Source organism: Trichosurus vulpecula, chromosome 8, assembly GCF_011100635.1.
Source record: "Trichosurus vulpecula isolate mTriVul1 chromosome 8, mTriVul1.pri, whole genome shotgun sequence".
NCBI lineage: Eukaryota > Metazoa > Chordata > Mammalia > Diprotodontia > Phalangeridae > Trichosurus > Trichosurus vulpecula.
This window is the reverse complement of record NC_050580.1, coordinates 194,157,166-194,185,145: the sequence shown is the minus strand read 5'-3', so window position 1 is coordinate 194,185,145 and position 27,980 is coordinate 194,157,166. Positions and strand designations below refer to the sequence as shown.

At 46.2% G+C, this 27,980-nt stretch overlaps 1 protein-coding gene across 2 annotated transcripts; it reads right to left on the bottom strand.

Moving 5' to 3' along the window:
* Positions 1-11: 11 nt before the first annotated feature.
* Positions 12-27,253, bottom strand: PAK6 (p21 (RAC1) activated kinase 6). 2 transcript variants are annotated; one of them, XM_036735879.1, is made up of 8 exons: positions 27,050-27,253; positions 22,762-23,394; positions 6,032-6,532; positions 5,737-5,870; positions 5,188-5,314; positions 4,902-5,027; positions 3,800-3,934; positions 12-585 (listed from the first exon to the last, which is right to left on the bottom strand). In XM_036735879.1, exons 1-8 carry the CDS (start codon positions 27,251-27,253, stop codon positions 418-420), a joined length of 2,028 nt encoding a protein of 675 aa, XP_036591774.1. In that variant the 3' UTR covers positions 12-417. The 2 variants fall into 2 exon arrangements, with proteins under 2 accessions (XP_036591774.1, XP_036591775.1); XM_036735880.1 differs by lacking the exon at positions 3,800-3,934.
* Positions 27,254-27,980: the final 727 nt, after the last annotated feature.

Sequence of the window (27,980 nt, the reverse complement as noted above, 5' to 3'; positions counted from 1 at the left end):
TAAGTCCCCGCGTGAAGAAGATTTGGCTCTCACCTTGGAGCCTGCTGGACCTTGTATAAGACTATTCTGGTCTTCGGGGTTCCTTAGAAACAGTTCTGTACAAAGAATTGGATGTGTACTGGAGAATTCCCAAAATGTCATCCTGCCAAGAGTTGTCTCAGTAAAGCCAAAGACAACTAGTGTCTCTCTTGGGAGAGAGATTGGGGAACCAAGGGGAGAAATCCTAGTTGGCACATTGGACCAAAGGGCAATGGGACCTGGATGGGTTGGGGGATCATTTCACATTCAGTCTTTGGAGAAAATACTGAGATGATGCAGGCACTATTCCTAGCCTGCCTGGAAGGCTGCTGGTGCTTCCTCTGTCCAGTGTCTCCAGGCCGGCGGGGCCCGGGAGGCTGGTGGACACTACTAGTTGGCTCAGCAGGTAGAGGTGCGCTTTCGGTAGAGCTGAATCAGAGGCACCAGACACTCAGGAAGTCCCGTCTGCAGCAGGAAGGGGTGGTCTAGCAGCTCCTGGGCGGTAGCTCGATCCAGGGGATCTCGAATCAGCATCCTCTCTAGGAAGTCTCGAAGTACTGGAGAGACCTGTGGAGATGGAACAGTGAGAAAGCCCTGTGAAGTGCAGGTATAGGATTGTAGATCGAGAACAAAGAGGGACCTTAGAAGTCATCTAGTACATTTCACAGATGAAGAAACCAAGGTTTAGGGAAGGTAGGTGACTTGTCCAAGGTCACGCAAAAATTATTAAGTGGCAAAGATGGGATTTGAACCCAAGTTCTATGACCTGTCATTGGTCTTACCAGTGTGCCAGAGCTGGATCAAGGAGGCTATGTTCCTGTCTGAGAAATCTTCTGTTGCCCCTTGGTGCTACCTCGCTCCAATCTCCACAGAATACCCACCCGGATGTTGGAATGAGGATGTTTCTCTTACTAGGTAACCCATTTCAGATAGGCTTCAGTTACAGTTAAGTCAACAAGAGTGGGGAATCTTTAGCCTCGAGACCATGTGTGACCCTCTAGGTCCTCAAATGCCGCCCGTTGACTCAGCCTTAAGGCCGAAGGTTCCCCATCCCTGGCTAAGTAGGTCAAATGAGCCTATTTTTCAAAGATAGCTGGTGGCGAAGTGGATGGATAGCTGGTCCTGGAGTCAGAAGACTTTAAGTTCGTATCCAGCCTCAGTTACATACTAAAGGTGTGACTCTGGGCCATTTCAGCCTCATTTGCCTCAGTTTCCTGAGCTGTGAAATGAGAATAGTAACAGCTCCTACCTCATCGGAGGGTTGTTGTGAGAACCAAATGAGACAATGTTTATAAAAGTCCTTAGGCACATAATAGAAGCTACATAAATGCTTCTAGTGGTTTGTCTTCCTTATCAAGATAGAGTGTGGCCGCCTCCGCTTCCTTGTTTGCTAGGCTCAAAGTCAAAAGCCCAGTAGCTTACTTAGATTGCTATACTGCTTTGACTATAGGCTGCACCCTTAAAATGAAATCTCATTGAAAGGAAAAAAGAAAACTTCCCTAGAGATTAACTAAAATAAAATTACACAAAATTATTGTGTGGGTATACATTTATTTGAAGTATTTCTCTGGCAGGGACAGAGCCTCCTTGATCTGGCTCTGGCACAGCGGCAAGAATGATGACTCTGGAGCCAGAGGTCCTGGGTTCAGATCTCACCTCTGTTACTTAACATCTGGGTGACCTTGGGCAAATTACCTAACTTTTTCTTGGACTCAGTCTCTTCATTTGTAAAATGGTGTAGGGGGGAATGAACTAGATGGCCTAGAAGGTCCCTTCTCCCTCAAGAACAACAACCCTCTGCCTTTTCTTCTGCCTTTTTTCCAAGTCAAATAAACAATTTGCTGATCTCTTCATCTTTATTACACTCACCATTTATTGAATGCCAAGAACCATTCAGCCTATATGAAGAGTGATCATAAGGTACAATCTTCTGAAAAGCCAGATTTCGAGGAGGGTGGGAATTACTACTTATATTCTTCTGGGCAATGGGCCAGCTTTGAACAAAGTGTTGAGCCCTTTGCTAAATACAGAACCAAGAAATCTGTAGCTATTGGAATCTGGGTTACAATCTTTCTTCTCCCCAGAGGGAGGCACAGCCATGCCATTGCTTGACAGAGACAGTTTGGTATAGTGGAAGGGCACTATAAATGCTACTAGGAATCAGGAGACTAGACCTGGAAACACCACTCAGTCCCTTCTTGATCCTGGGTATGTTATGTAACCTTTCTGAGACCCTCTCTCTCTCTCTGTCTCTCTCTTGCCCTATAAAATGGGAGTAAGCCTACAATACTTATCTTGCTAACTTTACAAAGTTGTGGTAAAGATGAAATGGTAAGGTAGGAAAGTGTTTTGGAAAACATAAAACGTGATGCATATATAGGATACATTATCACCCAACCCAGGACAGTGGCATGGTACCTCTTTAACTCCTAAAGAAGGAGGCTGGTTTTGAGCTATCTGAGCCCCACTCCTAAGTCCTGGAGGCCAGCAATGGGTGAGTCCAAGAACTAAAAAATACTATGTGGTCAATTATCCTTGAAGATACATCACTATTCTGTCCCAGAATTCCTGGGCTACTGGCTATACTAGCTAGGTTCCACCTCCACCCATTCCCATCCGCCCCCACCCCCAATTCCTATCTTTCTTTTAAGGAGCTCAATTACAACATCTGACATTTCTTTTCTAACCACCAGGTGTCAGTGTAGCATCACAGTCTTCCTTCTGGCTGAGCAGGTATACTAAATTACTGGTTCATACTAGTATGAATTTTGTACAAAAAGGTCTGGCTTTGGGGGTATGTTTCTTGTATGCAGCAAATTGCTGGGTTTTGTTTTCTTCGCCAGTCTGACATTTCCTTCGATTTTACTGGGTTGTTTAATCCATTCACATTTAAGGTTAGAACGTTAAGCTTGGAGTTTTCCCACATTTATTTCTTTTGTGTTTATTTTTACTCCTTTCACCTTTTAAGTCGGCACTTTGTTCTTGTGATGTTTACCTATATTATTTCAATCCTAGTCTGTTTCCACAGGCTCTTCCCCCTCACTCTCATTTGCCTGTTCTCAGTTATTTTTAAAGTATTCATATGAGGAGAGACTGTGGCTTAGATATTAACAATGATGGATTAGATACAGAATTGATGGTACATCTGGGAACCATCACATTATGACATAGGAACCCTGGAAAGTATTTGTCCATATGCACAAATCCCTAGTCCCTAGGGATGGGAGGATCTTGAGATGGAAGAAACCTTAGAAATCAAGGATGCTTTGGTTTACAGATGAAGAAGCTAAGGTCTCTTGAGGTAAAGTCATTTGTCCAAGTTCACACAGGTTGATGATGCAGAATTTGAATTCATACCTTCTGACCCCAAATCCAGAATTCATTCACTCCCGCTGGTACCAGTCCTTTAATACATTTGCCTTTGCACAAATAAACTTATCTTTCCTGGGTTCTGGAGCTCCCACCTCTTACCTGCCTGGTTTCTCTCCTCATCTTAGGACTCTGACATTTTAGTAACTTCAGGGTCTAGGTGAGTCAGGTGACTTTACTGTGAGGCATGATCAAGGTGGAAAACTAGGGGATGTGGTCATAGCCATGTGGCTAGAATGTTTATGGATTCAGAGTGTCTATGGATAAAGGAATGTCTTTTCATGTAAATCTGTACTCTCCAGTTTCTGTGCCCAAAGAGCTAACTATGTCTCCAAGATCCTGGCCTCTGCCCCTTTAGAGGCAGAACTGGTTATGTGAGGTATAACCATGTGAGATGTAGGGACTTACTGACCTTGTGAGAGTTTTTCAGTTTGGGTGGGGCGCTGTCCCGGAGCCTCCTCATAGCTTGCACTGGAGAGTCGTTGAAATAGGGGGGCTCCCCATCCACCATCTCAATCACCATGATGCCCAGAGACCAGATATCCACCTGCAGAAGTACAGTGAGTATCAGGGGCTGTCCTGTGCCAGCTCTCTCTGTCCTTGGCGATTCTGGGGTAGAGATGGCAAGAGGCTGACTCAGGACAAACTTTCTTCCCTTCACCGATCATTCCTATAGCCAGCTCATCAGTTGGCCACCAACACCTACTAAGTGACTACCTGTGTAGAGAGGCCTATACTTGGCCACCAGGGAGGAGAGGAACCACACCCAGAGACCATATCTGCAGCAGATTTGGACTAACTCAAGCCTCCTGGGAACCAAAATAAGAGAGAGAGATCACTTGAGCCTTACATCTCTCTTCCCTTTCAGCTAAGTAACCAAGACATGGCTAATGTGGAAATATATTCTCCATGATTTCACATGTATAGTTGATATCCTATTGCTTGCCTTCATAATGGGTGGGGGAGGGACAGGAGAAAGGAAGAGAATTCAGAACTCAATTTTTAAAAAATTAATGTTTAAAATAAATAAATAAAAAACTTATTTTTTAAAAAGGAAGTTAACAAAAATAGATAAACTGCTGTGAAAGAACAGCCAAGTTTTAGAACGACCAGTGGGAAACAATGAAGAGGAAAGGAAGAAGATCATAAATTTAGAGACCTTAGAGACCACTGAGTCCAATTTTTTTGACAGATGAGGAAACTGAGGCCCAGAGAGGTTAAATGGTCCAGGGTCACATAGTTTAGAAGTCCATAAGGCAGGATTTGAATCCAAGTCTTCCCAACTCTAAGTCCAGAGTACCATCCACTACACCATGCTGCCTCAAGAGATCCGGAAGGGGTTGGGGGGTGGCTGTGGCAATATAAAGCTAGCAATTTGGGGCGGGGGATGAGGGGCATCCTATGGCCAATAGCCAAGGTGGAGTCATGACAGAGAGGCCAAAATTAGAGGGATTGTTCAAGTGGGACAACATATAAGGGAAGGTGTGGGAGGACTGTGAGTAGTGAAGACTTACCTCAGTTGTGTATGGAGACCTTGAGATCACCTCTGGAGCCATCCAGTAGGGAGTGCCAACCAGGGACTTCCTTTTGGGAACATCTTTGCTGATCTGGGCACAGAATCCAAAGTCTGAAAGTTTTACCTGGTAAAGGAGAGGAAGAAGAGAGAACAAGACAGATGGGTGGCTGATTAGAAGATGGAAAGGCATCAGGAAAGAAGAGAGAATGCAATGGAAAAGACAGAGGAAAAGTGAGATCCTGGTATGTCAGGTCGAGACGGACAAAGTCAGAGGAGGGACCTACCCTTCCATCGAGGGTCAGGAGTATGGAGTCACTCTTGATGTCTCGATGGATGACACCCTGAGAGTGAAGGTAAGCGAGGGCTTGCAAGACTGATTCACTCACGGTGGCGATCTGCTCCTCATTCAGCCTGGAGGTAGGAAGTGGGGTCTCAGTGGGGTTAGCATTACAGGGGCATGGGGGGCAGGAGGCTAATCAAGTGGAGCCGAACCAACTGGAGCCGGGTGGTTTTGATACCAGCCTCCTCCCATGGTTGGAAACTGTCCCTCAATCTCTAGATCCCCAAGGCCTCGCTCAGGGCAGGACAGCATGGGCCTCATCCAAGCCAGCCCAGTGTCTCAGACCTGGATTTAGAGGAGAAAGACTAAAATTCACTCTGCTCCTAGAAGGTCACTTCCTTACGTTGGGTCTCCATTTCAACATGTGTCAAAAGGATAGCATCAGATGGTGTGGGGAGATTCCCAGAGGTGGCGGTGTGCATATGGGGATGCATGGAGAGTATAGGGAATCGAAGGTCTGGGGTTGTAGGGGGAGGAGGGACTAGACACATACCTGACTTGGGATACAATGTCAGTAAGGGCACCCCCTTGCAGCAATTCCATCAGCACCCACAGCTCTTCGCCTACCAGGTAGCTCTTGTACAACTCTACCACATTGACGTGTTGATAATCTCTCATAATCACCACCTGGGGAGGCAGTGGGAGCCACTGTTGAGTGTGAGAGGCCTGGGCTGTCAGTGGCACCCTTCTTCCAGTGGAGGTTCCCCTCGATAGCACCCCTACTCATTCCCCAGAGAATCCTCCCCCTCATCCCTCCCCCTCCCCCCCTCCTCCCCCAACCCCCGCACCTCATTAAAGAGCAGTTCCCGGCGTTGCTGTTTCCTCAGGTCCATCATCTTGACTGCCACCTGACGCCCAGAGTGCTTCTCCCGGGCCTGGCAGACAATGCCCGTGGAACCCTCCCCGATCTTCACGTAGCTCTCCAGAAGGAGTCGGGGGTCTCCTTGGTCCACTACCATCCTTAGGGCGGCCTTGAACTGTTCATGGGTCACAATGCCCGGCTCCTCGCCCGCCGTCACGAGGGCCTTGGCCGAGGCGGGGTCCTGGGGGAGGTGCAGGTTGCTGGCGCTGGTTTGAGGGTGCCAGGTTCTGGGGGAGCCGGCAGGGGAGGGGCGGCCAGGGGGTGGGGCCACTGCTGGAGCTGTCCGTAGGGACTTCTGGGGGCTGCTGGTTTCGGAGACAGTCAGGTTATTGAAATCTCCCACCGACTGGTCAGAGAATAAAGACTGCGCCTTGGCTGGCAGGCTTGGGGGAGAGTCTTTCTGTAGTGACCGGAAGAGAGAATTGGGCTGGATGGAGGGAAGGAGGAAGAAAGAGGAAGGAGGTTTAACAGGGTCCAACTGGGCCTGTCTGGCCTGGGTTTGGGGGCAATAGAGGGCAGGGAAATGGATCTGCCCTCTGGAGGTTCCTGCCAGGCTCAGGAGCCCATCAGAGTGCCTGGGAGATGAGCTAAAATGAGAAAAGCTTCTGCAAATAAGAACTTTCAAATGAGCCATAACCAAACCACAGTTCTGGCCTGTAATAAGGAGGTTGAATAGTCGTTCTGCATGGTGGTGACTCTTCCCACTCCAGAGAAGATAGTGAAAAGCCACTTTCTTCAGGGGGCATCCCACCTACTGAATGAACAATAACGAGACCCCAGGCAGACCACTGTGACAGAGCAGCCTGGCCTGTAGGGAGCCGAGCCACAGGGAATCTGGGCTACAGTCTGGCTGCTGAGCCCCTCCAGCTCCCTCCTTTCCCTCCCCTCCCCCACCAGAGATACACAGAGGAGGGCCGGGCCAGGAGGCCCACAAGGGCTGCTGGGACTTGCCCCTCACAAAACCAGGGCAGGGGAATGGGTGATTACTGAGCTATTGCTGCTGTGGTCAGACATCCCCATTTGGCAATGAGCAATAAGAAATATTGCAAAAACAGCTGGGGTTTTCTGCCATGGGCGTAAAATAAAAAGGAAAGAAAACATCTCATGCTATGGACCATGGGATCCGAGTGGGGAGTGGGATTCCTCAAGATTTATTTCAATCTAGTTTTTTAGTAGTTTTTCTCCTTGGGTGGAGAGGGAAACACAATGGTGTTTATTCCAGTCACCTAAGTGGCCCCAAAGAATATCAAACTCCCTCCCCATGGTGGAGGGGTTAGAGATAAGACTCCACTCCCCTAGCTGTGTGATTAGAGGTAGTGAAGTGGTATGATTGGATGTGATGGGCCTGGCTTCAGGGAGACTTGAGTTCAAATGCTGCCTCGTACGTTGACCAGTTATATGACCCTGGACAAATACTTTAACCTCTCAGGAACTCAGTTTCTGCATCTGCAAAATGAAGTTGGTGGTCTCTAGGGTCTCTTTCAGCTTTAAACCCATGATTCTATTATTGCAAGCCTAGAAAACTGAAAGGGAGATCCAAGTATGACCTTCCCTTAGGGATTTTTCCTTTAGGAGAGGGTGATTGCCTCATTCTGTCTGCCTTTTGGCCATGGCTGGTCTTTCTCCTTACTCCTTTGGGAGGAAGAAAGCGTGGTGCAGTGAGAGCCAATAGGGACTCCTTTTACTTGTGTCCTTCCCTGCTGCCCCGGGGTTCCAGGCCTGAACAAAAGTGGTAAACCGTGGAAGGAATGCTACCTCAAAGGACCTGGTCAGAAGACCCAAGCTCATTTCCTATCTGTTCGTCCTTGGACAAGCCACAACCTCTCTACGCCTGTAAAATGAGAAGGCTGGATGAGGCTGGCCTCTGAGGTCTCTCCTAACTCCAGACCCATGTTCCTGTGACCCTAGTTCAACCTTCTTATTTTACAGACAAGGGAAATGAGACAGGAAGGGAGCTGCCCAAAGTCCAGTGGAAGGAAATAGCAGAAATCATATTGGAACCCCATCTGCAGAATCCAAATCCAGACACAGGGTATAGCGGACTGGGTTCAAATCCTAATTCTGCTACTTACTACTTGTATGACATGGCAGCTTACTTTGTCTATCTCAGACTCAGTTTCTACAGCTGTATAGGGGAGGCAGCTAGATGGTACCGTGCATAGTCAGGAAGCCTTGGATTCAGATCTGACCTCAGACACTGTGAGACCCTGGCCAAGTCACTCACAACCTCAATTTCCTAGCTGTAAAATGGAAGGAAATAAGCATTTATTAAGCACCTACTATGTGCCAAGCAGTGTGCTAAATGCTTTACAAATATCGTCTCATCTGATCCTCACAACAACCCTGGATGTTATTGTTTTCCTCTTTTCAGGTCCAGGGCCACACAGGTAGTAAATGTCTGAGGCCAAATTTGAATTCGGGCCTTCCAGACTCCAGGCCCTGGATTTTATCCACTGTGCCACTTAGCTACCTTCAATAAAGGCAGTTGGGAGCCAAGGGTTCTACAAACCCCAAAACATTATTAAATGCAAGTTAGTAACGCCCTCTCCCGTAGCATCTGTTTTAAAAGAGGAGGTAACACTTATTAACGTGAAGGAATGAAAGAATACAGAACAAATAATAACTACCATTTATAAAGTATAGTGATGGTTGCAAAGTACTTTACATATATTGTCTCATTTGATCCTCACAATAACCTTGTAAAAGCAACTCTAAAATGCATGTTTTACAAATGAGGAAACTGAGGCACAGAGAGATTTATGACTTTTCCAGTATGTGCGGCAGGATTTGAACTCATGGCTTCTTGACTCCAAGACCAGCAATCTATCCACTGTGCCATCTAGTCACCACCAATTAAATTCCACCACTGATGAAATTTCATTCCTTGGGAGCCCTGGTTTGGGGAGATATTTGTGGAATAGAAGGCTTTCTCACAGCTCTCTAAAAAAAACCCAAATCCCCCCATGTAAGCAACAGCTTACCCCGTCTACTTGTAAACCTAGTCTGGTCTCTGAAATAGGGCAAAGGTGCTCGCAGATGCTGGCTAACTTCTATCAGGTCTAAGGACTGGACTGTGACCTTTATTCAAAGAGCTCAAGGCCTAGCTCCAGGCATTCCAGGGCTCAAAATGAAGGCTCCCACCTGTTTGACCTCCTCCCCCCCTGGGCTTTAGGGTCCCACTTCAAACTCCAGCACCTGACTATGGGCATTTTCACTGACTGTCCCTCATGCCTGGAATTCTCTCTTTCCTCATCTCTGCCTCCTGGCTTCTTTCACTTCCTTCAGTTCAAGCCAAAACCCCACCTTCCCCAGGAAGACTTTTCCATTCTCTGTACTTCTGATACCTTCCTTCTGTTGATTATTTCCAATTTATCCTATATATCAGGGCTGTCCACAATGTGGACCTCGGGCTGCATGCGGCCCTGCAGTGTGATTCATGCATGTGGCCCGCCTACAAGCATAAAAATTTACATAAATGCTTTAGTAAACAAAGCCGAGCTACCACAGAGCTCTTACTAAAATGGCAAGTCAAAATATATTGTCTATTGTTTCAATAAAAACCTAAGGTTGGACAGCCCTGCTCTATATAGTTGTTTGCATGTTGTCTTCCCCCATTAGACTGTAACCTTCTGGAGAAGAAGCGCTATCTTTTTATCTTTCTTTGTAGGGGCTTAGTATTGTGCCTAGTAAATAGTAGGTGCTTAATAAATGTTTACGGACTGACTGACCGACCTAGGCCATGAGATCCTTCATTTGGGAGTAGTGATGAGATGGGAGCCCCAGCCTGCCAGCTGATGCCTGTCTGGAAGCATCTGCTGACTCCCTGCAGAGCTGCACCAGGGTTTGATAGACAGGGGGGAGAGAAAGGATGATGCTTGTGGGAGGGTTGTTCCTGGCTCCTACTAAAATTATCATTTCAGTGAAAGAGACAGAAAAAAATCCTAGAAAATTTTTTTTTTCAGTATTAATCCATCTTCAGGTAGGTTTGAGCAATGTAGCATAATGGAAAAAACCAGTTAGATGTGTAGCTCTGGGCTCACGGTGTGACTGTGAATGAGTCATTCCTGGTCACTAAGCCTCAGTTTTCCTCATCCAAATGGACATGCCCCAGGCTGCTCCTCACCCCTAAATGCATTTGCGCGTACAAAGTACAGGGGCATGTAGCCAGGACTGGAGGGGACCTCAGACACCATCTAGCCCTACCCTAACGTTTTATAGAAGAGAAACACTGAGGCCCACAGACTTGCTCAAGGTTCACTGTGTAGTCAGCGGTGGAGCCAGGTTGCCAGAGCTCGGTTAGCTCCAACGAGGGCAAAGTCAGAGAACGTTTTCCATCATTCCATACCACTTCCCTGAACCTTTCATCCAACTAGCTCCAAGTTCTAGCCCTCCCTTACCTACCTAAGTGCAAAACTTTGGGCAAGTCATTTTGCCTCTCAGGGATTCAGTTTCCTTATCCCTACTCGGTGATCTCTATGGCGCCTTGCAGCTCTAACATTCCACCGTTCTTTGATCCTACTCGAACCCTCTGAAGGGCAAGACCAGGAAAAGGACAGTTCTCAGCTTAGTGCCCAAGCCGGCCATGATCACTCCTTCACTTGTCTCCTGTTCTAGTCCTCATTCTATGGATATCACTTCCCAGCAACCTTCTCTCCCTGGAAAATACCCCCTCCTCTGACTGCTGAATTCCTCCTCTGGGAAGCTCCACTTTGAGAATGTGCCAAGCAGCCATGCTCCTCCTGGCTCCCCTCCTGTCTCTCCTGGAATTTTTCCCATCCTCACACTCCTCCCCCCTCCCCCTTTTAATTTCCCTTTTATGTGCTATCTTCTCCCCTCCTGTTGTCTTCACAGTCTCTTCTCAAACAGAGCATTTTTTGCTTTTCTTTATATTCCCACTGGCTTATAGTAAATGCTTAATAAATGCTCTATCTTTCTATCTATCTCTGTATCTTTCTCTCTGTATCTCTCTCTCTCTGCTCTCTCTACCTACCTATGTTTGTCTATCTCTATGAATTTATCTCTTTGTCCCTTTATTTCCCTCTCTGTATCTCTCTCTCTCCCTCTTTCTGTCTCTGTGTCTTTCTCCATCTCTCTTTCTTTATATATATTATATATACACATATGCATATATATGTACATATGTGTCTCTCTGTCTCTTTCTATCTCTGTATTTCTGTTTCTATCTCTATATATACACACATATATACGTATATATACACACATACTCTGTATCTCTGTATTATATCATGTATACACACATATATATGTATATGTATATGTACACACACACACACACACATATATACACACACATATGTGTCTGTCTGTCTCTATCAAATCTGTCTCAGCTGGTGATGCTGTGGGCAAGCACATTGTTTTGTCCTACCCCAAAGGCACCTGCATGAATGGACACAAAGATATCCCAAGGTCCAAGAGGAGTTATGTTGGCAAGATCAAGTCAACATGCTTGAGCTGAAACCTTTCTCAGATGTGGAGTAGTCCCCTAATTTCACTATTCGAAAACCCAGGATTCTAAAAATTAACTGTTGGCTGGCAAGCAATAGAATTACCAGCCCAAGATTCCACTTTCAGTCCTCAGTAATCACTTTGCAATGAGAATATGAAAGAAAGGACCATAGGATCATAGGATCATAGATTTCAAGCCAGAAAGAGACTTTAGAGGCTATTGAGTTCAGCCTCTTCGTTCTACAGATGAGAACCATAGGATTAAAGATTTAGAATCCTCATTTTACAGATCAGGAAAGAGGCCTGCTGCTGTCATTTTAGTTTTATTTTTGGTTTTAGTCGGGTTCAACTCTCTGTGACCCCATTTGGGGTTTTCTTGGCAAAGATACTGGAGTGGTTTGCCATTTCCTTCTTCAGCTCATTTTACAGATAAGGAAACTGAGGCAAACAGGGTTAAGTGACTTGTCCAGGGTCACACAGCTAGTAAGTGTCTGAAGCCGGATTGGAAATCAGGAAGATGAGTCTTCCTGCTTCCAGGCCTGACACTCTATCTACTGTGCCACCTAAATGCCCCCACATAACTAAGTACCTTAGATAAAATTCAAATTCAGGTGTTCTTGACTCCAAGGCCAGGTATCCTTGGGGAATGCTTTATAGATGGTCTATTGTTATTGTTTGTCTTTCACTGTCAAAGAGGACCATGACATCAGGGAGGTGATGCCGTGACACACAAGTGAACTGGATTTAAGTGGGGGAGGGCTGTGCAGAGTCACCAGCCTCACTTTCTCCTCCAGAGCCATCTGGGTCCAGTGGCCAGATATAGATCAGAATGACTGGAGATGGCCCTGGATGCAGTAAGTGACTTTGGCCTTTTTAAGCTAAGGACTTTAAAAAGATGGTCTAATTTCATTTGTAAGGCTATTGTCTAAACAATCCTTCCCAGCATCCTCTGTGGCAGAGTGCCTTAGCTGAGGTCATAAGAAATCCTGTTTTCTTAGAAGCCCTAGGTTCATATTATTTCCAGGTTGTTTCCAAAATGTCTGAGCTTGAGCCAAAAATTCTTCAAGGGTCATCTCTGCTCCATGTTCCCTTGAGGGGAACTGAGATGTAGAGAAGGTCTATGAGCATGAAAGGTTCCCTTTCTTTCCCTGCTGCCAAAAGATCCTTCTCTGATATTCCCCTCTTTCATCTCTGGAGTTTGCTTGCTGGGGACTTAGAAAACTCTCTGGGATCTGGTTGTGGGGCAGGTAGGCACCAATGGTCAAGAAAGAGGTGAAGACTCATTGAAAAGGAGAATGTAGCACTCAGGAGGTGAGAGGTGGCATGGTAGAGGCCAGACTTTGGGACATTGAATTATTTGTTAATTGGAGATCGAACCTAGATGACCTGTGATTTTATTGGTATGGAAAATCCTTAGATGAGGAAACTTGACCAATGCAGGTCAGCACTTTTTTGGCAACTTAGAGTCTCAGAGAGTTGCCTAGGACATTGAAAGGTTCAGTGACTGTGCCAAGGTCACCCAGCCAACACATGTCAGAGAGAGGTCTAGGATACAAGGACAGCTTTTTATTACATTGTGTCATGCTATCTCTCTTTTTCATTAATAAGAATAAGAAATGCCCATAGGTGGTCCATCAAGCTTGTTCAGCCAACATAGACCAAGGGATCATGGCAGGTAGAGGTAATTTCACTCATTATCAAGAGATCTGCACTGAAATTGTGGGTATTTCCTTGGAGAAGACCTGGCATTTGGTGGGAGACAGACTCGCAAAAAGTGTTTTTTCTCAAGATGATGCTCAGAACATAGAAGCCATTAAGAGAGTCATGGAATCATAGATCTGGGAAGGACATCGAGAGGTCATCTGGTTCAGCCCTTGACTCTAGGAAGAAACCTACTTCCATGAACCACAAAAAACAGACGGATATCAGTTCTAACTTCAAGTGTTCAGGATGGGTGGATTTATTTTAAGGCTGATCCTAGTAGGCTAAGCTTTTGCCTCTTCCCTTTCCCTTTCTCCTTTTGGTCTGAGATCAAATCAAGGAAACGAAATTTCAAGATAACAAATAGGTTGGCTTACAGCATCCAAGTGTGCCCTTGACCCACCGGAACTTCCTATAGTATACTAAAGGGGAAAGAACACAAGGCTCAGAAGACCTGGGTTCAAGTCTTGAAGCCGCCACTTAAAAGTAGATGACCTCACTTAAGTGGCTTAACCTAGTTTCTCCACCTGAAAAATGGGGATGTTACCACTTAGGCGACCTACCTCACAGGAGGGTGGTGAGGCTCAATTAAGACAATTAATTTCAATCTGAGAAAACACTTATGATGAGCAGACATTACACTATAATTTTAAAAGTAAAATATCCTGGTAAAGAAGCTCCTTCTACCCAGGCAGACCACTGACTACTGATCAGCAACTTGGAATCTTTGAGAGTTATCTGGGGTCACACAGCCAGCATGTGTCAGAGGTTGAATATTCTAATCTAGGTCTCCTCAATTGCAAGGGCACTCCTTTATCCCTATACTATAGTGCCTCTCTGATGAAAAAAGCCAGCTGTCATCAATAAGTATTCTGTGGGGCCCTGAGCTGGTGGAAAGTCCTAGAATGTGAAGGCTGTGTGGGCTGGGCCGAATGACTGCTAGCAGCTAGCTTTCTAAATGTCCACTGGAAAGAGGTGGAGAGAATGTCAAGATTTCATATTTTAGGGAAGCGCTGTCAGGAAATTCCAAAGGCTGAAAGGAACACTGACTCATCCGTATGGTACCAACAGGAGAGAGCTCAATAAACAACTTGTCTTGGAAACCTGATTCAGGTCAGGAGGCACTCTAGGACCACCGTGCTGTGCTCCAAGCCTGCCATCTGGCATTTCCTACTTTGGGAATATTAACATGTGAACAAAAACAGTGCTATAGTAAAAGGAGCCCCCCTGTTCTAGGAGGCAGCGGATCTGGGGTATAGCTCATTGTCTACCACTCAGCAGCTGTGTGACCTTGGGAAAGTCACTTAATTTCTGATTCATCCATAAAATGGGATAAAATAGTACCTGAGCTGTGAGACCCTGCGCAAATCACTTAACCCTGTTTGCCTCAGTTGTTCAACTGTAAAATGAGCTAGAGAAGGAAAATGGCAAACTGCTCCAATATCTCTGCCAAGAAAACCCCAAAATGGCATCATGAAGAGTTGGACATGACTGAAACAATATAGCAACAAAAAAGCGGAGCCTGGGCTACTTGGGTTCCACTTCCATATCTGACATTGGTTAGGCGAATAACTAAGCGAGACACTTACTCCCCCTCTCCCTGTATTCTTCCTGAAACCCTGCCCCTCCCTCGTCCCTTTCCTCTTCTGTCCTCCTCTCCTATGGTGCCTTCTGGAAACTCACTCTATCATTAATAAATACTCTTCATTCCTTGATCTCTTCTCTCTTTCTATACCAAACTCATGGAAGCCTGGAGTTCTCTCTCTCTGTCTCTCTGTCTCTCTCTCTCCTTCCCTCCCTCCCCTCCCCCCTCTCTAGAAGATTCTGCCTCCCTGACCATCTTCTCCATGCTGGCTACTGCTTTTCTCATGCCCCCGGAACAGTCAGGCAGGAGGAGGCATTATTCTCCTCATTCCCCATTGCCACATCCAGATTCTCTCTCATTCTGCATCCTCTCTTTTGAGGTTCACTGCATCCCTCTCTATCACTACTTCCAGATTCTCATACCTAGTCCTCTGGCCTCCTAGTCATTTGCCCTCCTTTTCTCCAGGAGCTTAGCACTGGGCTCATAGTCTACTTCACCCCAAATCCTGCCCTCACACTTGGGGACTCCCCTATGAATGATGCTAAACCTCCTTAGCTGCCGTCATCTGCATTTCCACATCTCCTCAGCCATCCATGGAGATGGGCATACCTTAGGTCTCACCATTAACTATAACTGTTCCATCACTATGTAATTAAGCTTTCAAACTTCCCTTTCTGATCATAATCTCCTGTGCTTCCCTAGATTTCACTCTTACTAGGGAACAGCCTTGATCAGTCAACAAGCATTTCTTCAGTGCTTACTATGTGCTAGACTCAAATCCCTCCTACTATGTGCCAGGTTCAAGTGCCTCTTATTTATATGCTGGGTTCAACCTCTCAGTACTAAGGTGATAAGTTGCAGAGAAGAAGCTGACCTGCAGTGGTAGAGGGTGTTTCCCCATCTGGAAATTCCCTATACCAATAACATCACAGGTGCAATGCCTATTCCCTATCCCATTGTGTCAGCCAGTATGGTAAGTACGGCAAAAACAGCTCCTGCCTTCAAAGAGCTCACATTCTAATGGAGGGGGAGGCGGAGGGGAGACACATGCAAGTAACTAGGTCCGTATAGATAGTAGGTAGTATATAGTATAGTATAGTATAGATAGTAGATAGAAGGTAATCTTGGAGCTGGAAGGGAACTTAGAGACCCCTAATGTCACAGATATGGAAACTGAGGACAAGTAGATTTAGAGTTAGAAAGGATCTTAGAAGTCAATTAGTTCCAGTGCCACAATTTTACAGATAAGGAAACTGAGGCCCAGAGAGGTAGAATGAATTGCCCAAAATCATACAGGTACTAAGTATCAGAGCTGAGATTTGAACATTGATTCTCTGACTCCAAATTCAAAGTTATTCTTCTCTCCTACAATATCCAGTCTTTCTATCCTGCCCATGTTCTTCCAGTCCATTCCCCCCTTCTTCAAATTTACAACTGCCCTATGCATCTTAGATTGTGAAATCCTGAGGTCATGCTGATTAAATCACACTTTAGAGATGTTCCATTTCCAGTGTCTGACTTTAGCTTCACTTTCCTCCCTTTGTTGTCTTGACCCTGGAGTTAGCCATTTTAACCATCCATTGTCTTCAGCTCTTGACTTCTTTGTCACCCTAGTCCAAACCATGCTGACCGGGTCCACCATAAATTCATTTATCTAATAATATAAACTGATCCTTCAGTGCAGGGCAGCTCCTTTTATTCATCCTAGATCTACTCTATCATACTCCCTGCAGGGGCTGCTAATAATAGCTAACGTTTATAGAGTGCTTTAAGGCTGGCACAGCTCTTTACATACATTATCGCGTTCGATCCAAGCCTTCTTTTCTCTCCTCAAACCCCTTATCTATGCCTCTCTCTCATGGTGACCTCTGCTCCTACTTTACTGAGCTACAAAACATAGGTCTCAGCCATATTTAAACAAATAAACAAAAACACCTCCCTCTTAACCTTGCAATCTTCTCAAGCTGTTATATCTCTTCTTTCCATTGCCAAGCTCCCAGAAAGAACTGTGCACACACGTTGCTTCCCCTTCCTTATTGCCCACTCCTCATCCCATTGCAGTCTGGCTTTCAACCCCACCACTCTACTGAAATGCTCTCTCACAGGTTGCCAGTTCTCTTAATTTCCAAACTCATTGGCCCTTTCCTTCCCAGCTCTCATCTGTAGCTTTTGATGTTGTCAAGCACCCCTTCATCTTATACACTCTCTCCTTCCTGAATGACTGCCGCTGTTCTCCCAATTCTCCTCCTACCTGTCTAACTGCCATCTCTTTCCTTGATCATTATCCAGCTCTGGCCCCCTAACCACAGTTTTCTTCCTGGACTCTGTTCTTTATATACTTTCTCCCTTGGGGATCTCATCAACTCTGATGAATTTAATTATCATCTCTACACAGGTGACTCACAAATCTCTCCATCTAACCCCTAATTTTCCTCTTGATCTCCAGTCCCACAATGTCATACGCTTATTGGGCATCTCCTGAACGTCCTGTCAACAACAACTGCCTGTCTTCTTCACTGATTCCCTTTACCATTTCCTAACCATCTCCTCCTCTAAACTGCCCTATTTCTGTTGAAGCCACTATCATTCTTCTAATCAGGTAGTCATTCAGTCAGCTGGTATTTACTAAGCACCTACTATGTGCCAGGAACTGTGCTAAGTTTGGACAATCACTTTTTGTTGTTGTTTAGCAGTTTGTGACCTTCTTTGGGGGTTTTCTTGGCAAAGATACTGAAGCAGTTTGTCATTTCCTTTTCCAGCTCATTTTGACAGATGAGGAAACTGAGGCAAAGAGAGTTAAGTGATTTGTTTAAGGTCACCTAGCTGGTAAGTGTCTGAGACCAGATTTGAACTTGTAAAGAGTCTTCCTGACTCTGGTGGCTGCAAAGAAAGTGAAGATACAGTCCTTGTTCTAAAGGAGCTCACAATCAAATAGGGAGACAACATACAAGCAACTATGTATGAACAAGAGAATTATAGGATCAATTGGGGAATAATCTCAGAGGGAAGACCTTAGCATTAAGTGAAGATGGAAAAGGCTTCTTGTGGAAGGTGGAACTTGGAACAGAACCAGGAGAACACTGTACAGTCACAATATTTGTACGATGATCAACTGTGAAAGACTTAGCTCTTCTCAGCAATACAATGATCCAAGACAATTCCAAAGGACCTATGATGGAAAATGCTACTCACCTTCAGAGAAAGAACTGGTGGAGTCTGAACGCACATTCAAGCACACTATTTTTCACTTTTTTTTTGTTTTGTTTTCCTTTTGGGTCTGTGTCTTTCCCAATATGACTAATATGGAAATGTGTTTTGCATGATTGCACATGTATAACCTATATCAAATTGCTTTCCGTCTCAGGGAGGGGAAAGGTGAGAGAGGGAGGGAGAAAATTTGGAACTTAAAAATTTTTTAAAAATGAATGTTAAAAATTGTCTTTACAACTCATGATGGAAAAGGCTATCCACATCCAGAGAAAGAAATAGAGTCTGAATGCAGATTGAAGCAAACTACTTGCTCTCTCTTTTTAAAAATTTGATTTGATTTGATTTGATTCTTGGGTTTGTTTCGTCTTTCTCATGGTTCATTTCATTGGTTATAATTCTTCTTTATAATTTGATTATTGGGAAAATAAGTTTAATGTGAAGGTATATGTAGAACCCATATCAGATTAAATGCTGTCTTGGGTGGGGGAGGAGAAAAGGGGGAGAAAATTTGGAACTCAAAAACTTGTGGAACTGAATGTTGTAAACTAAATATATATATATATATATATATATATATATATATAATTAACTTAAAAATTGTCTTTACATGTAATTGGGGAAAAAAAATAAAATATATTTTTTAAAGTAGGACTTTGGCTAAGACTTGAAGGAAGCCAAGTAACCTAGGCAGAGGAGATGAGGAGGAAGAATGTTTCAGGCACAGGGGAGAGTCAGTGAAAACTCATGCAAGTGGGGAGATGGATGTCTTGTTCAACGAACAGCAAGTGTTACTAGATCACAGAGTATGTAGAGAGAAATGGTGTATGTGAAAAATAGGAAGGGGCCAGGTTATAAAAGCCTTTGAAAGCCAAACGGAATTTTATATTTGGTTCCATAGGTACTAGGAGGAAACAGCTAGGTGGCTCAGTGGATAGAGCACTGGGCCTGGAGTCAGGAAGACCTGAGTTCAAATCCGACCTCAGATACTTACCAGCTGTGTGACGCTAGGCAAGTCACTTACCCTCTGTTTTCCTTAATCTGTTGGAGAAGGAAATGGCAAACCACTCTAGTATCTTTGCCAAGAAAACCACATGGACAATAAAGTCCATGTGGTCATGAAGAGTCAGACACAACTGAACAACAACATGGGTACTAGGGAGCCACTCAGGTTTGTAAGTTTGGACCTTTCTCACTGTCCCCACCCCTGTATCCCATCAACTTCCAACCACACCATCACTGACGTCCTTCCCATCATTTCCACTCAATGTGGAGATTAGGCTGACAATCCCCCCTTCTCCTGGACTGCCCTTAGTATCTCGTAACTGTTCTTCCTGCTTCTCATCTCTGTTGTCCTCAATCCTTCCTCCTCCTGCCAAGCAATTGTCCTAATCTGTAACAGGTCTGACCACGTCACTCTTGTGTTTGAAGAGTTTCTGTGATTTCTTTTGGACATGACCTCTGATTCTACTGGTAGAGGATACTATATCAATGCAGGTTGGTACCTGTTAAATAATTTGTAGTCTTGAGAGTTGCCTGGGACACTGGGAGAGATTAAGTGCCTTGCTCAGGATCATGCAGCCAGCATGACTCAGAGGTAGAATTCAAACCCAGGTCTTCCCAATTCCAAGGCTAGCTCACTATCTATTAGGCCATCCTGCTTTTCACATATCAGGCTCTAAGTGCTTGTAACCCAGAACTCTGTCTACATAACAGGATTTCCCCTGCTCATTTCTTGCTTCCTGAAGCCTCCATAAAGCCATGGCCCAATCCTTGCCCACCCAGGAGATCTTGGTCTCTCCAGCCACTAGATTCAGTAACCAGATCCCATCCTGTGAGTTCATGCATGTACTTCTTTATTATGTGGTTCTAACTGGAAATGTAAAAATGACCCTGGCTTTTTCCTAGCTGTGAGAGGGCAGGAACACAAACCTCAGCCTCAGGGCATGCTTGATTTGGAAACACGATCAGGAGGCCAGAAATGACCTTGAAAAGTCAGACCTTGAAAATGTAGATCTAAGTGGATGGGAGAATTCACCACATTTTTAAAAGCTCCTCGGGGTTAGTGAGTCTCAGCCTCCCAGCAGCCTTGGTCAAAGTCAACAATTCATCATTCTGAACCCAACTAAATTAGTAGGAGAAAGGGGAGGAGGGGGGACTACTTCAGCGGGACTGGCCCAGAGACCCTAGATTCTCAGTGCAAGGTCCCTGATAAACACCGGGCCTACCTCATCATTATGGGAACCGATGGGCATGTTTTTTTGTGGCTTGTCACCAAGATGCAGACATGGGAGGTTCCCCATATGGCTTCCTGATCAACCACTCCATTAAGAATCCCAGTGCTTGGAAGGGTCTTCCAGAGTTCATATACTCCATCCCCCAGCCCTGGAGATGAATGTACTCTCTGCCTCAGGATCATAGGTTTGGTGCTGGAAGGGACCTCAAAGTTCAGCTAGTCCAACTCCCTCCCCCATTTTGCAGATGAAGAAACTGAGATCTAGAGGAGTTAAATGGTTTGTCCAGGGGTTGCATGGGTAGTAAGGAGCAGAGCCGGGACTGAAAACAGACAGGAAGAATCCCCTTCTTAAATCTCTTCTATTTCCAAATAAAGTGTCCAGTTCTCTCACGACCCCTGCCACCCCTCAGGCTCTGAAACCTCTAGGGGAAAAGCCAGAATAATATCCCCAATAATAACAGCTGACATTTATAAAGGATTGTTGTGAAGATCCAAAGAGAGGATATATGTAAAGTGCTTTATAAACCTCAAAGAGCTATGTAAATGTCAGCTATGAATATCATATAACACCTAAAGGGCTACCAAGTACTTTACATACATTATCTTACTTGACCCAGTAAGCTAAACGCTATTATTAGCCCGGTGTCATAGGTGAGGAAGCCAGGAGGTAGAGAGGAGGATAAGGGACTCACCAGAAAGATTCATGAGGATTGTTCCAGGCCTGATTGGCCTGGAGGTCTGGGAAAGCCCCAAGATTGCGGATTGTGTCCTGGGGTTCCTAGTCACACTAGTGTGGTGTGAACCTTCTTGGAACAGACTTCAGGGCTCTCCCAGATCTCCTGGGCTAGCATATTACTCCCCTTTACTCTTCTTCATAGAGCACTCCATTTAACACCTCTTTATATGCATTTCCCGCCTCCACACCTTTGCATTGATCATCTCCCATGCCTGCAATGTACTTCCCTTAACTGTAAAAATCTCTAGTCTCCTTTCAGACTCAGCTCAGGCATCACTTTCTTCATGAGACCTTTCCTGATTCCCCACCCCAACCTGGGGCTCATGGTGCCCCCCCATCATTTCCTGTTTAATATGCTTATGTATGTACATGTTGTGTTTCCTGCCTCGCCTCACCACCATGGAATGCAAACTTCCTGAGGGCAGAGATTGTTTCACTTGTGCCCAGCACAAGGCTTAATAAATATTTGTTGAGGGGCAGCTAGGTGGTGCAGTGGTTAGAGCACCAGTCCTGGAGCCAGGAGGACCTGAGCTCAAATGTCATTTCAGACACCTACTAGCTGTGCGACCCTGGGCAAGTCACTTAACCCTGATTGCCTCAAAATAATGTAAATATTTGCTGACTGATTGGGTGGGTGATTTGGGTGGGGGGATGCTCAGGAATACGTGTCTTCTAAAACCCCCTTGCTCTTGTAGGGGATAGTGACCCCAAGACCTCAAAGAAATAACGATAGTAATAGTATGAATAGCTAGTGTTAACAAAGCCCTTTAAAGCCGGCATCTCCTCTGGTCCTCGTAACAACCAGGTGGGGGAGCTGCTGTTACTGCCTCCATTTGGTAGAGAATGAAACCGAGGTTAAGTGACCCGTCCAGGGCTACACGGCTAGTAAGTGACAGGGAGCGTTTGAACTCAGGTTCTCCTGACTACAAATCTAATGCTCTACCTGCTATGCTGCTCTTAGCCTCTATACCGTGCCTTTATTCATGCCCTCCCTCGCAAGGGGCGCCCACCCCTTGATCAGACTTCCAGGATGTTGGGTGTCCCTTAGAGGCTGAACCCCCTGGATAATTACAAAACAGAGTGAATGCTACGGCTGAGCCTGGCACTCTGAGGTGAAGAGCTTCAGTGTCCACAGACAGTTTCTTGGCCCCTTGATCCCTCCCCGTCTCGGCCCATAGTCACTGTGAGGGCTGAATGGCTAGGGTCACAGGGTCACTAGTATGCATGGAGACCCTGGACAGAAGCCGCTGTCCTTGGCAACACTTGCTTACTCTTTCCTATGCAACCTCTGGAAGTGTCCTTGTGACCTCCCCAGCCTCACCTTGACCCCAGGTAAGAATCATGGGTCTGTAGTTTTAGAGCCGGGGGGACCTTAGACACCACTGAGTCCAGCCCTCTCACTGAATAGTTGAGGAAATTAAGGCATGGGAAGCTAGGTGGCGCAGTAGATACAGTGCCAGTCTCGGAGTCAGGACATGGAGGAGTTAATAGAATCACAGAGTTAGAGCTGCAAGAGACCTCGGGGCCACTGAGTCCAACACCTTCATTCTACAGATGGGAAAACTAATTCTGAGAGAGGTTAAGCAGCCTGCCCAGGGACACACAGCTTGTGAGCGTCTGAGGTGGGTTTTGAACCCGGGTCTTCCTGATTCCAAGTCCAGTGCCCAAATACCATGATGACTCGACTTATCTTGTGATGTGGCCCAGACCCCATCTCCCACCTACCTTGCTCTTTGCAGCCGGGGCTGGCTTGCTGTTGCCATCAGAGATAAACATGCTACGGAAAAGCTTATTCTTCAAGCTGCTTTCTTGAGCCTTGGGGCTGGGGCTGCCCTCTCCACTGGGCCTGCCCCCGGCCGGGCCCACCAAGCAGGACTGGGGTCTTCGGTCTTCTGCATTCTGCCTCCCAACCTTGCCACCTCTGCTTGAGGTCAGGGTAGGGGAAGTCCCTAGGGGTGGACTAGGCAGGCAAGAAGTGAGCTGTAAGCATCGCTGAGCAGCTCCTTGGAATTCCGCAGGCCCCAGGGACTGGGTTTTCATCACCAGCCCATTAGGCTGGGCCTGGTCAGCTTGGTATTCTGGCCACATCATCTCTCTCCGGCCCGCTTTGGCTCCCCCGTTGCAGTTGAGGTAGATACCATAAGGGTCAGCCCTCTCAGGCTGGGGACTTTGAAGGTACATGTCTGTGTCTGGGCCCCATCGTTCATCCCCCAGGAGCCCCAGCGACTGGGCTCTCCTTCTGCTGGTGGGGCTCTGGCCCCTCAGGGTGTTGGAGCTGATGAGGGAGAGCTTCTGAATATCATTGAGCAGCCCAGAAATGTAGCCCTCCACTTCAATGGTGCTGCCCCGGACCACCGTCTGTCAGGGGAGAGAAAAAAGAGTCCGTATGAAGGCTGGGGGTCAGAGGAATGGTGGGCTGAGAGGGAAGGAGGAGGGCAGAGCTGGGGTGGGAATAGCCTAGGATAGGGAGAGAGTCCTCGAGAGGAAGCAAGGAAGGGGGCTATCTGAGAACAAGGCCTCAGGGAGATCTGACAGGAGAGTTAGGCATTTAAGGAGGAATGCTCATGGAGACCAGGCTCCAGCACCCCACCCTTGGTTCCCGCCATGGAAACCAGGCTCCAGCACCCCACCCTTGGTTGCCACCATGGAAACCAGTCTCCAGCACCTTACCCTTGGTTCCCACCATGGAAACCAGGCTCCAGCACCCCACCCTTGGTTCCCACCATGGAAACCAGGCTCTAGCATCCCACCCTTGGTTCCCACCATGGAAACCAGTCTCCAGCATCTCACCCTTGGTTCCCACCATGGAAACCAGGCTCCAGCACCCCACCCTTGGTTCCCATCACTGCTCTGGTCTGAAAGAGAACTGGATTTCACATTGGAGAACCTGGGCTCAAATCACAGTTTGGTCACTTATTCTCTGTGATCTTAGGCAAGGCCTCAGTTTCCTCACCTGCAAAACAAAGAGACTGGACAAAATGACCTCTGAGGTCCCTTCCAGATCTAAACCAATGGTACCACGTCAGTCATCCTCACCTCTTTATTTTTGTTCGGTCATGTTCAGTCAGGTCCGACTCTTGGAGACCCTGTTTGGGTTTTTGTGGGCAGAGATACTGGAGTGGTTTGTCATTTCCTTCTCCAGCTCATCTGACAGATGAGGAAACTTTAACGGTACCTATACCATTGAAGAGGGAGGTTCCCCCACCCCCGTCCAGGAACTCTTCCTCGGTTCACAGTGACTGGAATTCACACCCAAACATCTTCCCTATCTTGAGAGTGTAGCTTCTTCCTGTTTTTACAGCATCTTTCATAACCCAGGCAAGTGACATACAAAAAAGGAACCCTCAAAGATTTAAAGACCAACACTCTGGTGGGGGGTTGAGGCCAGGCCCCAGGACATAATGAGGCTACCCTGTGGGGGAGGGGCCAAGTTTATTTGTTTCTACACAGTTAAAAGGAGTGTGAGTGATGTCAGTGCCCTCTAAATTTTGGTACCCTGGAGCAAAGCTCCAGTTGCCTTAACCTAGTTAGGTCTCTCTTTAAAAAAAAAAAAACCCACAAAGAAATCACAAGTTAGGAACTACTTTGTTCCTGGTTATCGATTAGCCCTGAAAGATTAAAATCAATTGTAAACTCCTTAAGGGCAAAATTATGTTTTCCCTACTCCTCCACACTGCCTCCCCCACCCCACCCCCTGCCAGTTACTTTGAACACAGTAGGTGCTTAATGAGAATATTCTTGTACTGCCCATCCCACAGGGCTATTGTGAGGATCGAGTGAAATATCAAAAGTTAGAGCGTTTTGTTAACTACAAGCTTGTTGAGTCTCTTTCATGTCTGACTCTCCCTGACTCCATTTGGGAGTTTTCTCAGCAAAGATATTGGAATGGTTTGCCACATCCTTCTCTAGCTCATTCATTTTACAGATGAGAAAGCTGAGGCAGAGTTAAGTGACTTGCCCAGGGTCACACAGCAAATAAGTGTCTGAAGCCAGATTTCAACTCAGGTCCTCCTAACTCCAGTCCTGGCACTCTATCCACTTCACCACCATGCTGTAAAACTTAATAGTAAAAAGACTTATATGTAAATATGTTTTACATGATTGCAGGTACATAGCCTTTTCAAAATTCTTACCATCTTAGAGGGGGGGAGGTGAGGGAGGTAGGGAGAAAATTTGGAACTCAAAATTTTTTTAAATGAATGTTAAAAATGTCTTTACATGTAATTGGAAAAAATAAAATACTATTTTTACAAAACTTAATAGTAAATATAAGATTAATCTTGTTGTCATAATTGCTTTAAAGTATTTGAAACCTCTTCTCCCTCTTACATCCCACTCCTTTAAACAGCCTTGTTCTGAACCCTAGCAACAACACTCTCCCCTTCAGTTGTAGAAGGGCTTCCTGCCCTTTATCCCTGGGCCAACCGAGGACTGTGCAAAAAGAAGGCTGATTCCTTCTGCAGAACAGAACCTGATTCCTGTTCCTGGGAGGCTTCCCACCTGCCCTCAGGGGTCCAGTCTCCACCTCTGAGAAGCTTTGGCTCCATAGGCTCCTAGATTTAGAGCTAGAAGAAACCCTAGAAGTCACCAAATCCAACCCCTTTGTTTTACAGAGCTGAGGCTGACCAAGAGTAAATGACTGGCCCAGGGTCACACAACTGAAAAATATGTGAGACAACATTTGAACTTAAGTCTTCTTGACTCCAAACCAGCAATCTATTGAGCTACGCTGCCTTGGAGCCCAAGGCCTGAGGCCTTTCCTATATAGAATAAGGAAAGAGCAACCTTTCTGCCCAGAGCTGAGCCCCAGCCCTCCCTGCCTCTTCCAGCCGCTTCCCCTCCCTTCCCTCCAGACAGAATGCCTCTATAGACCTCAAAAAGGCATGAAGGGAAAACGGGTTTTGTCACTTTCCAAAAAGGTGATGATTCAGGGATAGCGTCTTCCAAGGGGATGGGCATACTGCCTGCCACATGCATACTCGCTGAATTGGTTTGGTGCTGGTGAGGTCAGCCTCGTTGGCATCCCTACTCTGCTGCAGCCCTGCCTGACCTTGGACATCTCCCCACGGGGCAGGGCATCTGGGGGTGGGGAACGATGGATCTGTTGAGGCCAAGGTCTCTTCCTTTACCCAGCAGCACCCCCTCCCCCGATTTGTCCCAAGACTTGCAGAAGGTGACCCAGCGTCAAAACAGAGCAAGACCCAGGTCCTACCCCTTTCCCTTGAACCCTGGACCTCCCAGGACTCTTATCTTGTCTGTTTTTCCCCAGAACACTCTGTAAAAAGGAAGACACACTAGTTGTTTTTGTTGTGGTTCAGTCTTATACAGTCATGTTTGACCCTTCGTCACCCCATTTGGGGTTTTCTTGGCAAAGATACTGGAATGGTTTGCCATTTCCTTCTCCAGCTCATTTTACAGATGAGGAAACTGAGGCAAACAAAAAAGTCAAGAGACTTGCCCAAGGTCAGACAGCTAGAAAGTGTCTGCGGCTGGATTTGAACTCATGAAGATGTCTTCCTGATTCCAAGCCCGGTGCTCAGTCCACTGCACTCCCAGCTTCCCCAGACTAATTAGTAGGGAATTAGCATAACGGCTCATTGATAACTAATAATTAAGAGCTTCCTTGAGGTTTTCTTGTGGTTTTGACCTAAGCTATTTTCTTTCTGCCAAAAGAATCTGAACTTAATCTTCTCCTTTTCTCTGGGCCTTGGGAGGAGTCTAGCAGGCAGCTGGGTAGCCAAATGGTTAGAGTGTTAGACTTGGAGTCAGGAAGACCTAAGTCAGAATGCTGTGACCCTGGGCAAGTCATTTACCTCTCCTCAGCCTTTTTCCCCATCTATAAAATGGGAATAATTAATAATAGGCATCTACCTCAAAGAGTTGTTTGAGAGGCTCAATGCCGTAGTTTACATAAAGTGTCTTACAAACCCCACAGTGCTATCCAAGTGTTAGCTACCCTCCTCCTCAGTAAGGGGGTCATCCCTTTTCCTCTGGGGGTCCCCAACATCCTCACCTTCATGGGCTGGAGCTGCACCCGGGTGATGCGCGAAGGGTCCACCACAGGTTTGGGCCTTCTCAGAGTGTCCAGGATGTTCTGCCATTGCGGAGGGAGGCCCACAAACTTGCCTTCCTTGGGGTCAAAGGACGTGTGGACACGGTGCTGGAAATTCTGCGGGGCAGAGATTTCTGGACGTTTCTTTTTCTTTTTGCGGAACATTATGTCTGAATACCAGAAGAGAAGAAAGTGAAGTTAGGATGGGATTTTGCTCAGAAGGGCTCATTGTGTGTGGGGGTGGGGTGGGAGGAGAGGGCATGGGGGGTAATGGCAAGATCTGTGGTTATGCACATGTACGCCCAAGCTAATTTCCTTCTAGCCCCTTTGCCTTCTCCCCTCTCTGTTTTCCTATTACCCCCCTCTCAAAATAAGCGCTATTCCAGAAATAGCTTTCTCCCTTCCATCTGGCCAATGCTTCCCTTCATCTTCCTTCATCCCCAAAGCTCCTCTTATCCAACTTCCTTCAGGAAGTTAATCCTGGGGAAAGCTTCCCAATCCTCTTCAGAAATCATAAAGTAAACAGAAACAAACAAAAAAATCACAGAGAAGGATGTGTCCATTTCTATGTTGGTCCAGAGTTCCAGCTACCCACCCCCATTCCAAGGACAGGCCATCTTCTACAAGGAGCCCCAGCCTATATCAGGCACCCAGGGAACAGCAGACCACAAGCATGCTGACCCTACTCCTCCACATTTAATAAAGGACCCCTGAGCACCAGACTTCTCAAGAGAGGATAAGAGAAACACATCCATGGCCACCTAGCCTGTTGCCCTGATGTCAGTAAAGTTTTGAAGTCATCTTACATCCAAGCAGTACATAAAAAGAGAGAGTGGGCTATCATATAATATTATATATTATATTATATAGACTAGGGCTTTTCTGTTCTTTA